Source organism: Manis pentadactyla, chromosome 11 (assembly GCF_030020395.1).
Source record: "Manis pentadactyla isolate mManPen7 chromosome 11, mManPen7.hap1, whole genome shotgun sequence".
Taxonomy (NCBI): Eukaryota; Metazoa; Chordata; class Mammalia; order Pholidota; family Manidae; genus Manis; species Manis pentadactyla.
The window spans coordinates 123,519,921-123,532,178 of NC_080029.1; the positions used below are offsets into that span (position 1 = coordinate 123,519,921).

A 12,258-nucleotide genomic window follows, 5' to 3' on the forward strand; every position below is an offset into this window, starting at 1 on the left:
ACTTCCTGCTTTTTGTTGGTAATAAGGGAAGGGAGGGTAAAGGGTCTGAGTTTCCCAGCTCGATGAAAAGTGACAGGGAATATTCATTATTGTGGTTGGGTCGCATGCATTTTGTTCAGAAATGTGACTTAAACGTCCCTATTTAATATGCATGTTTTTTTCATCTTTTACGTAGAGAAAACACATTGGTTAGGTCTTAGCACTTGGATCCTTCCAAGCGAGGCACACAGGAGGCGCTGAACAGAGCCGTATTGTGGAGGGTATTGGGGCCCGGCGGGCGCTGCGTGCTTTTCTGGAGCGCTTGCACACGTACAGATTTTGGTGAGGCGGGCCTCTCAAGTCGTGAATCTGTGGGAGTAGCTGCGCTGATAAGACAACGGAAGGAAGAGACTGAATCCGAGAGCGGAGCCTGTGTGGCCAACAGCAGAGGAGAGAGCAGAGCCTAGGACACTGAGCAGCTCCCAAAGAGCAGCCGCGCCCACGCAGCTGAAGCTAAGCCCGGCGCTGGCCGTTCGGCCCGGCGGCCCACCTGAGCGAGCTGGCTGCGCCTGCGCGCGGGCGGCTGGCGCGCGGAGGTGGTAGACCGTGCGGCCGTGACTGGGAGTCACGTGGCGCGCGGGCCAGTCGCCCCGCCCCGCCCCGCCCCGCCCCTTTCCCGGCGGTACTCTCGGAGCCGTCCGACCTGCGCAGGGCGGCTGAGGGTGAGTGTCCGCGAAGGGGCGCGCGTCGTGCAGCCCCGGGCCGGCCTGGGCTGGGCCGCGGGCAGGCTGAATGCGTTGCAGGACCAAGGGGACAAAATGGCGGCGGGGTACGCCCTTTCACCTCTCGCCCCTCACCTGGGAGTTCGGGTGGAGAGGGGCAGGGTTCCCTGCTGGGGGCGGGGAGCCGCAGCGGCTCGGGAGGGCCCGGGGGGCCAGGGGCCAAGGGTGGGCAAGCCCCGGGCCTGCCGTGCGGGTTGAGCTGGGGTGTGAGGGCTGCGGGCCCCGCGCATCCCGCCGCGGAGGGCTGCCCCACTTCTTCAGGGCGGCGCAAGCCCAGGCGTCTGGAACGTCCAAACTGCGAGGGGCTTTCGGAGGAGCCCCCCTCCCGGCCTTTCCTGTGACAGGTGACTGCCGGCAGCGTCTCCCAGGGTCAGGGGTTCACCACGCTTTCTCTGCGCGGCGACTTCGTTTTAGCTCTACCTGGGAAGCAGGGCGGGGGCGGCCTCTCCGCCTTGAAGACGCGGAAACCGAGGCCTGGGAGGATGAAGAGTCTTGACCAAGCCTCCCCCCGGGGAGTAGGACCCAGTGTTCTGCCGCCGCTGCAGCTCGTTCCCCGCAGGTGGTTCGCGCCTTCTCTCTCCAGTGAAGACGCGGTTGTTAGAAAGCAGGCAGAAAACTGGTCCTCAGACGGCGTCTGCTGCTGTCAAGTGGCTCTTGCCGAGATGGGGCCGTCCGCCTGACCGTAGCTTCCTGTTGCTCGTGGACTGCATCCCTTCTTTTATTTGTGCTGTTATTTCCTAGGAAAATAGCCCTTCAGTGTAGTCATCTCACCGAATAGATAGTACCTCCTTATATGTATTATAGTTTGTTCTTGTCTACAGGTTGATTTTACCAATATTAACTAATTTCATCCTCCTAAATAATCTTGAGGTAGAAAGATGGAATGGGCATTACGCCCGTTTTATGACTGGGTAAACTGAGGCTCAAAGAGGTTATTACTTGCCCCAGGTCACCGGCTGGTGAATGATTGATCTGGGATTAAGCTTTCAGATCTAGGATTGGTAGTCTGACCATTACCGCACTCTGGTTTATATGAGTGCTCTGATCCTTGTATTTTTTTCTGTTAACTATGACTTTTCTTCAGTGTTGTGCGCAGATTGTTTTTTTGTCACATAGTGAGATGATCCGAATAATATCCACAAAGGGATTAATATTTTAATAAATCAAAGAGTCCATTTTTAAATATGATTTGAAAAGTTGCCTTTGTGGGAGGAAGTTTGATATGATGGCTTTGAGGGCAGACCGATCTGAGTTTGAATCCTAGCCCTGCTACATGTCCTTTGGCAGATTATTCAATTTTTCTGAGGCTTAGTTTCCTTATCGGTGAAATAGAGGTTATCCTTTCCGTCTCATAAATTTGGTGATAGCAAGTAAATGAGGTGTCTGTAAAACATTTAGAATTGCTTCTGCCTCAGTAAGCCTTCGACAAACTCCTGCCTCTTTCCCTTTTCCCCACTTCTTTCAGCTGCAGTTTTTTATTCTCTGTAGTTAACTACCTGGTGGTTTAGGTCATTCCACCTGGTGGATGATGTGTGGAAGCATAATCATTGTACAGATGGATTTATAAATAGTTTTGGTAACTGGAAACCAAAGGATACAGTGTTTTAAACATAAACTTGAAAAATGTCCTTAGGGCTTCACAGGTACTTAAGAATCACTAAAAGTTTGATTTGATACTGACTTTATTAATACCTTCATTTAACTATTTTACAGGAATGTTTTGAAGATAAGATGAAGGGGCTTGAGATTCTGTTTTTTACTTTCATCTTCATACCTAACCACAACCCAATCTATTTTTAAAGGATCAAAAATTCTTTGGGAATCACATGTGAATATTCTTTAAACACTTAGTCCGTAGTGGAATTTAGTGGGAAGTTAGACAATTCTTTCTAATGGCGCAATCTGATATCTGTTGTGAAATGGGCATTTCTGAAGTTCTGGAAGTGAAAACTGCAGCTGGCTTGTATAACAAAATTGTACAAGCATTATTTTGTAGTAAATCTCAGACTTCATGTTTGATTTGTAAAAATTGCAGTATGTGGTAGGCCTGCTTTTACTACAGTATTGGAAAAGAGAGGTAGTTATGGTATTTTCAAAGAGGAATGCCATTTTATGGGAGAAAATAAATGCCTCTCGGTTGATGTATATTCATGGTAGTGTATGTAAGTGTGATCAGAATTGAAAACCTCATTAAACAACTTGCAATTATAAATTGTCTATTTTGCTCTTCAAAATACTTATTTTGCTGTAATACTCTTATTCTCCACTTAAGTTTTTGAGTATGCTTACAACATTAAGTACCAGACTTAGAAAGGCAAATACTAAGAATTTCTTAAATTTCAGAAAGAGCAAAAACATGAGTGATAGATTTTGGGAGCATTGGAGAGGAACTGTGACTGCAAACCCCAGTACCTGTAGAGTTTATTGGCAAACATGACAACGATTCATAAATGTACTGTCCTGGCTACTGTTTGATGGGCCTGTATATTTTACAGTAGCAGGCTTTTTTTATGGTTGCTATAAACTTCCTGCCTTTCCAGAACCTGTGTACCCAAACTCAGGTAAGGAAAAGAGAAGGCAGGCCTTTCCTGGCGCTTGAGCCAATCTTCACATTTCCATCTCTAGGGCCTACAGGTGGCCCCGCAGGCATTCTGGAACTGCAGGGCAGTCTAAGACAAGTGAGTCTTCAGTTCATCGTAGGCATCAGCTTGTTCAGAAACCTTGGGCCCAGTCAGACCTAGTGTTTATTCTTTGTTTACTGACCTTTTTTGTGTGTGTGTGCCCCATTTTCTGCTTGGCCATTCTTTTGCTTTAGGCTAGTTTCTTAAATTTAATTTACTTGAGTAACATTGCCAATATTTTGCCATATCCATTTTTTTTATGTTAACTGACTTTTCATTTACAGTAGTGTTATAAATTTTCCTTTAAAATTTAAGTAAAAATGTTATATAAACAATGTTTATATAAATGTTATATAAACTTATGGCAAATATAGTGTAAATAATTCAATGATTGAAACTTTGGAAGTTCTGCATTAAGGATTAACTTTTTTTTTAAACACTTTATCGAGGTATATTTCACATACCATAAAATTCAGCCATTAAAGTGTACACTTCAGTTGCTGTTGGTGTATTCATGAAATTGTGCAACCACAGTCCATTTTAGAATATTTTCAGTACCCCAGTATGAAACTTCATAAGCATTAGCATTCACTCCCAATTTTTGACCCTACTTCCCTCTTCTCCATCCTACTCCCTATCCCATCCCCAGGAAACCACTAGTCTACTTTCTTTCTCCATGGATTTGCCTTTTTGGCATTTCACATCAATAAAATCATGTAGTATGTAGTCTTTTGTGTCTAAATTCTTCTATATAGTGTAATGTTTTCAAGGTTGATCTGTGTTGTAACATTTATCAGCATTTCGTTCCTTTATTAAAAAATAGACTTAATTTTTTAGAGTAGATTTAGTGTTGCAGCCAAATTGATAGAAGTACAGAGACTTGCCATATGCTCTCTCTCTCAACATCTCCCACAAGGTGGTACATATGTTATAATTGCTTATAATGTTATAATTGTTATAATGTTGAAACCTGCACTGATACATCATTAGCATCCAAAGCCTGTAGTTTGCATTAGTTTTTGCTTTTGGTGTATATTTTGTGGGTTTTGACAAATGTATTAAGACGTGTATCCACCATTATTGTATAATACAAAATACTTTTACTGCCCTAAAAATTCTCTGTATTCTGCCTAGTTATTCTCTCTTCTCCCCAACTTCTGGCAACTTATTTATCTTTTTCCTGTCTCTGTAGTTTTGGTTTTTCCAGAAATTTCATTTCTTTTTATGACTGAATAATATTCTGTTATGTAGATGTACTACATTTTATTTATCCACTCGTCAGTTAATGGGCATTTAGATTGTTTAACTTTTTGAATGTTAATAATGCTGCTGTAAACATTTGTGTACAAGTTTTTGTGTGGACATGTTTTCATTTCTCTTGGGTATATACCTAGGAGTTGAATTGCTACATTATATGGTAATCCTTATGTTGACTTTGTGAGGAACTGCCAGACTGTTACAAAACCAGCTGCGCCATATTACATTTCCAACTAGCAGTGTGTGATGGTTCCAATTTTTACACATCCACTCTAATACCACCACTTGTTATTGTCTGTCTTTTGGATTATAGTCATCCTAGTGAGTATGAAGTGGTATCTCACTGTGGTTGTGATTTGTATTTCCCTATTGACTAATAATGTTCACATCTTTCCAGGTTCTTATTAGCCATTTGTATATCTTTTTTTTGAGAAATGAGGACATAACTTTCCAACTCGATGTTATGGTGGTATTTAACCTGACATGCCCTCTTGCTCTTGCTCTTGAGTGTGCTTGCCGTCTCTCTGTCGGCTTTTTATTCATATCATTATGTGGATTGCTCCCCGTAAGTCCTTTGTGGTATTCAGATATTCTACTCTGACACATACATTCCTTATGTTTAGGTTAATATCTACACATTTTAGTACCTGTTTGCCCAAGTGCACTAGGAACTGTCTTGAATTTAACTTAAAAAAACTTAAGCATTTTAAGTATCACTCGTTTTCAGCTCAGAGGCAGAGACACTATGTAAGGTGCCAAATTGAATAGTAATGCAGAAGACATGTAGTGATTTAAGTTGGAGAAAATCAGTATCTGGTAGATTTTAAGAGGTAGCAATTCGGTCTTGAGCCTTTCTTTTATCCCTCTGGGGAGAAAAAGGCCTGATAATTAGCATTTGTGATCTCTGGTTTGAAAATTTTAGAGTCAAAGTTGAGTTTAATCTGTAATTTGGCAGTACACTTAAATTTAAAGCATTATAATCTTTTAAAGTAATTGCAGTGCAATTATAGAAAATCTGGAAAATAGCAAAGAAAAAAATTACCCACAGTTTGAGTGGTGTATACTTACCAATTATTGAGTGCTGATTCTGTGCCGTTTGGTGCTTCAAACATAATATCTTTGATTTTGAAAATATTAAAAGCTGCAAACCTTGAGGTTTAGAAATGTTACATAACTTGCCTAAAGGATACAGAGATTGTAAGCAGCAGTGTTAGGATATAAATTCAGATCTGACTTCAGGGTTTATGCTCTTACTCCATATTGCTTCGTGTGTGTTTCCGATCTGTTTTTCCAGTGCAAAAGAATCATATGGTACATAAACCTTTGTGCTTGCCTTGAGGATATTCTTGGTATGTAGCTTACAACTATTCTTATTGGAAGGGTTGGTTCCAGAATGATTGATTCTGGAATGGCTGAAAGAAAAAGATGTAAAAACAGGTAATTCTGCTTAATCACAAGCCATCCAACTTCCTCCCCTTCAGAATCTTTGTAAGCATGATATAGAGGAAAAACCTGCCATTTCTAAGCATCTTAAGTAGCGAAAATAAAAGATTGTTTAGATATTGATCCTGCCCTTCAGGATCTTAAAGTGTAGCAGAGAAGAAAACTCTCATACAAGGGAAATGGTGAAAAGAAGATAACACTTATTGAGCAGTTGCTGTGTGTTGGGTTTATACATTATTTAAAAAATTATTTGGGTATATGTCAGATACTGTGTTAATTGGAGGGTACTCTAGTATGCTTCCATTTAACTCTATAGGTATTATCTTTACAAAAGAGAAAACAAGTTCTGAAGGATTTAATGACTTGTCCAAAGTTATATAACTAGTAACATACTAATTAACTGGGATTCAGTCCCACATCAGTGTGCACTTCTTACCACTGTGCCATGCTAATTTCAGTAGATATGTGTCTCATCTAATTCTCCTAACGACCTTATGTTAGCCTTGATTTTTTTCCCCTAAGCTGTGTGTCCTTTTCTTTAAATCAATTTTGAGGTATAATTAACATAAAAAAGTGCACCTATTTTATAAGCAGGTCGTTCAATACGTTTTGACAAATTTATAGTTGTGAACCACTACCACACAATCCAGATGTAGAACATTTCCATCTCTGCAGAAAGTTCCCTTGTACCCCTTCTTAGTGGTTCCCCTGCAACCAAGGCAGCCCTCTTTCAATGTTTTCAATATTTCTCACCAAGGATTGGTTTTGTTTATTCTAAAACTTAATATAAATGGAATAATTTAGTGTGCATTCTTTTGTGTAAAGTTTCTTTTTCTGAGCATAATGTCTATGATGTTTATCTCTTTTGTGTATATCAAAGGTTCATTCCTTTCTGTTGCTTTCTATTCTATTATAGGGACATACCACAATTTGATGATCTCTTTTCCTGCTGATGGATATTTTGGTTGTTTCCAGTTTAGAAATATTATAAATAAAGCTGCTTTGAACATTTGTATATACGTCTTTGGAAAATATGTTTTTATTTTTCTTAGGTAATTACCTCACCTTCATTTTATAGATGAGAATACTGGTACTCAGAGAGATTAAATGACTTCTCAAGGTCACGTTGCCAGTGATTTGGTTGACTCCAGTGTTTCTATATTCTCTTTCCTCTATATCATGCTTACTTTTTAGAGGTAAAGAATATAGCCAAAGTACTCTAGGAATTCAGGTAGGATCTCTTGTCAGCTGGGGATGTCAGAGTAGGCTTCACAAAGATGACTTTTGAGCTGGTCTTGAAGAATTGAAAGGCTTTGAATATGTAGAAGGTGAGAAAAAGGAACATAGCAGAGATTCTTTTTTTTTTTTTTCTAGCAGATGAAACAATTTTATTTCACGGTTTTCTTTAAAACCACAAAGAGACTATGTTCTTCATATAAAAACGTAAGTACAGATAACTGTTCTTTCTAGAAAACAATTATATAGACCCGCTGAAAGAAAAATGCACACCATTATACGGTTTCAGTGAAGTTGCTTGGAAAAAAACTCACATCTGGACTGATTCCTAAAACATACCATTCCACCAATCTTCATCTTTTGGTTGAAGGTACAGATTATTATCATCAGTATGTGTTCCTGCATTCTTACATACTTGACAATATACATACACACTGGTTTATCACTTAATGTTCCATTGCCTCATCAGCCTTTTCTGCAGGTTCATCAGCAGGTTGAGTAGGCTGCGTCTTTCTCTGAGGTCTTTCTTCAAGACCTTCCAGGAATGGAGACACACCATCATCATCATAAATCGTAAACTCCAAGTCTTTGCCGACAATTCTAATGGAAACATTCTTTGTAGTTAGGTTCTGTTCTGCAGAAAGTGTCTCTCGTAAGGCACACAAACCATGCTTAACCAGTTCATTCAAATTGCACTCCATAAACTCAGACATATGTCTTTCCAAGTAAGTACGAGCTGATTGAGAATGGGCTCCAATGGACATGGCTCTACAGTCAAAATAGTTAGCAGATGGACAGGTCTGGAAAATGTGAGGTCCCATGTCATCATAACCTGCAATAAGCAGACCAATACCATATAGTCTCTGGCCATATCGTTGCGTTGGTATCTGGGTCTTGCTTCCAATTAGAGACACAAGACGAGACACAGGAAGAGGTCTGTCAGATACAAATCTGGAATCCAAACACTCCTGGCGCATAAAATTACATAACAGTCTAGCATCAGCAGTAAGTCCTGCAATTGAGATGCCAATATGGTTGTCAACATGGAGAATTTTTTTCTGATGAGCTGCAAGCTCTGATTGTGCTCTCTTCAGTGCAACCAACACCGCATGGGTTTTGGATTTAAGACCAACTGTGGCTGAACCTTGTTTGACAGCTTCCATTGCATATTCAATTTGAAGAATTCTGCCCTGAGGGCTCCAAATAGTGACATCATTGTCATACTGGTTGCGAAACATGGTTCCTGCATGGGTCTGGTAGGTGGCCTCCTGCCGAGCAGAGATTCTTTAGTATGGATTTCATTTGTTGCTAAATAAGTATTAACGCCTACTCAGTGTTAGGTACTATGCTATGTTCTGAGACCAGAGCAGTAATAAAATCAGCAAACAACATGGAGCTGACATTCTTGTGGGGAGATGGGTAAGAATTAAGTAAATAATGTAAGGTGATAAGTGTTCTAGAGAAGTGGGACTGGGTATGTCAGTGGTGGGAATATAAATGGGTCACAATCTGAAGCCCTTGAGAAGGCTTTACTGAGAAAGTGACATGTGAGCAAAGATGAAGTAAATCTTGAGTGTTCCAGATTGGGAGTTGAACAAGTGTACAGCCTGAGGCAGAAGTGTGTCTGGCATGTGGGGGAACATAGAGACCAGTGTGGATGGAATAGAAGGAACACCAGGAAGGAGAGGAGTAGGAGGTGTGGTTAGAGAGGTGTGGGTATGGTATGCTGTTGTGAGGACTTCAGCTTTTACTCTTAGTAGATGGAGAGGCATTGGAGAGTTGGGAATAGAGATACTACATTGAAAAAATACAACAGTTTTACTGAGATGTAATTCATACACTATACAATTCACCCATTTAAAAAATGATTTTTAGTATGTTGATAGAGTTGTGCAACCATCACCACAATGAATTTTAGAGCATTTTTATTACCCCACGAAGAAACTCCATTCTTATTAGCAGTCACTTCCATTTTCCTGTAACTACCTAGCCCTAGGCAACCAATAATAATTTTCTGACTCTATACTATTTGCCTGTTCTGGGCATTACATATAAATGAAATATGCAGTATGTGGTCTTCTGTGAGTAGCTTCTTTAACTTAGAATGATGTTTTCAAGGCTCATCCATGTTGTAGCATGTATAAATAAGCACTTAATTCCTTTTTATGGCTGAATAATATTCCATTGTATGTTCATACCACATTTTATTTTTCCGTCAGTTAGTTAATTTGGATTGTTTCCATTTTTTGGCTGTTATAAATAATGCTACTGTGAGTACTTGTGTATAAATTTTTGTGTGCACATATGTTTTCATGCAGCATTTTAAAAGGAGCAAAGTCACTTGACAAAGGATAAATTACCTAGGCTGTCATCCCAGAAGAAGGTTTGGTTCTGGTTGCTGCTTTCTTTTTGTGTTCATTAGCTCTTCTGCGGGGTTGGCCATTCTTTCTAGCAATTTCCCTGTCCCTTGTGTTCTCTCTAGTTTCTCTGCTTTGGATTTCTTTGAGTAAAGGTTTGGCCCCATTAAATAGGTCTCCGGGAAGGTAGGGTCTGTTCTGTGAAGTCCCTTACATAATTAGTAATTAAGGTATTCTAATAAAAATCTCAGTTTTTGAAAGTTCCTAAGGAGTGTGTTGTGTACTAAGTTGGGATTTATTAGTGGGTCATAAATCAGTTCAGTGAAAGCAGCCTTTAAAAAATGAAATAGTGAAGAAAATATCAGAGCCCATCTCTCACAATAGGGATAAATGTTAACTTCATAAAACTTTTGTTTCAGTTAAATGTGTATGACCTGAGTTGCTATATAAAGTATGGTGTATGTGTGCATGTGTATAGATGGTAGTGAACAGTTTGAAACCCCTGGGTTGGGATATTGTGGACTATTCGTGTGTTTAACACTTTCTTTTCCATTTAATTAAAAATAATTTTTTTGGGGGGAGCATTGAGGTATTGTTCAGCATGGAGTATTTTAAACATGCTGTATTATATTTAAACAGGCAATGTAAGTAAATGATTTAATTTTTTTAATGATAAACTTGGGGCTATGAGACTTGTATCTTTTTATGAATAAATATAATTTTCTGCCCAATATTATGGTTAATAATATATACATTTTTTAAATTGTAGGAGTCATACATACCCCATTTATATGGTAAATGAGATTCTTGGCATAGAAGAGAATTAAAGAATGATGGTAAGTGATCAAGCTACCATAAATACTAACCTTAGTTGCTTTGGCCTTCCTCTTTCCTCCCTTTCATATATTTTTCTATTTATTATCTTTTTTGATGTAATAATTGTTACATACAAGGTACTTTATGAAATACGTTTGATGTAAAGCATAGTAATAAGGTGAACAACTATGAATGTACTATTCAACCTGAAAGCCCCAGACTCACTCTTAACATTTGTGGGACCTAGAGCAAGAATACAAATGGAAGCCAGCTTCTTTTTTGCCTTAATCTTAAAAAGTTATAAATTAATCCATGCCAACCAGCCTGACCTGCTTTCGTACCTGGGGCCTAGTCTGCTCTTACAGGAAGTGGTTAGGGTAGAAGGTGGGCCCAGACAGTCTCTGAATCGGGGACTGATGTGGTGAAACTCCCCCAGAGAGCCTGAGTAGACAGTTTCCCTTCCCATATACCTTACTTTTCTAACTCAAGATTTTCAGGTAGTTCTAAGTATCTTCTTAAACTATCCCACTCAAACCCAGGAGGATGAGATACAGCAGTTTATGGGGGAACCCAGCCTGCTCACACACCTCCTTTAGAATATTTGGGGTAGCCATTCTTAAACAAAGTTAGATGCTTTTATTCTGGTTTCCCAGCACAGAGGCTGTGATTTGTCTCCTCCCTTCATTGTTTGACCTTGGGGGTCTTAGATCAGTTTGTGAATCCCTCTTTCTTAATTCCTGTTTGTTCAATTACTTACTGATTATTTTTAGGTTTTGATATTTTTGATATTTTGTTATTTTGGTATTTGGTAGAATCTTTGAAAGTGTAGGGCCCAGGATAGGAGCCAGTCCCATTTTCTGGGTGTAAGGAGTATATCTACACATGTTCTCTTTTCCTGTCTCATCCCTACCCGCTCCACACTTGCCAGACTCATTTCTTTTACATCTTAAAGACTGCAACCATCTGTATACCAAACATCTTCAGGAATAGGGGCTTTTCCCTCTTGATAAGGACTCTCACCTACGAATGGCTCAAAAGCAAGTTCTTCCTGCTTTCCACTGGTATAGGTCACTGGCTGCAATACGTGTTGGAGTTCTCCACTTAAGGGCCTAGTAGAGAGGGTGCTGTGCTGCTGTAAGTATGCGCCCCGTTTGGACAGTGTAGGTGTCTGTGCCATGCCACTCTGTGGCCTTTGGGCCCAGTCTTGCACCTACTCCGTGATGGGAGAGGTTGTTATTACCTTGGTCGGAGCTGTTCCAGTGATGGGCTCCATAGCCAGCAAGGTGTGGTACACAGCAGCCAGTTGCTTCTCTATCAAGGTGTAACAGACCTCTGCTCCTGTCCATAGTTGTGACCAGAATCCAGCAGGTTAGTATGTCTGTTGAAGCCACTGCCAAAGACTCTATCCATAACCATCTTTGGTTACATGAGCATCTAGCTCACAGGGTCTTGATGAGTCCATTTCATTCAAGGCCTATATGGCCTTGACTGCCTGCTTGGCAGCAGTAAAAGCAGCTGCACATGCCTCATCCCAGTCCCACCTGATGCCCTGTTGTATCAACCATATAAGGGCTTCAGAATTTGTGCCAAGTGCAGGATAAACACTCCCCAGTAGCCCAAAAGACCTACAAACTCTTGTAATACTGCCATAGTGGTAGGGGTGGGGAAAGCCTGGACCTTGTGCATGACTGCTTCAGGAACAGCTTTAGTTTTATCTGACCAGACAACCCCCAAGAATTTCACAGACAAACCAGGTACCTGAATGTT

General features: G+C 40.5%; 2 protein-coding genes across 6 annotated transcripts in view; one reads left to right on the forward strand and one right to left on the reverse strand.

Moving 5' to 3' along the window:
• The first annotated feature begins 612 nt into the window (after positions 1-612).
• Positions 613-12,258, forward strand: part of SCAPER (S-phase cyclin A associated protein in the ER) — a 539,898-nt gene continuing 528,252 nt past the window's right edge. For 4 of the 5 annotated variants that reach the window (XM_036907601.2, XM_036907605.2, XM_036907603.2 and 1 more), the window contains exons 1-2: positions 613-701; positions 10,445-10,511. In XM_036907601.2, coding sequence (XP_036763496.2) covers positions 10,506-10,511 — 6 coding nt within the window. In that variant the 5' untranslated portion in view covers positions 613-701; positions 10,445-10,505. Of the gene's footprint in view, positions 809-10,444; positions 10,512-12,258 lie in introns of all 5 variants that reach the window. The other variant, XM_036907602.2, reaches the window with a different exon arrangement.
• On the reverse strand, positions 7,525-8,611 carry LOC118923622 (proteasome subunit alpha type-1-like). Its single transcript, XM_036907607.2, has one exon. It carries the CDS (start codon positions 8,554-8,556, stop codon positions 7,765-7,767), a length of 792 nt encoding a protein of 263 aa, XP_036763502.2. The 5' UTR covers positions 8,557-8,611; the 3' UTR covers positions 7,525-7,764.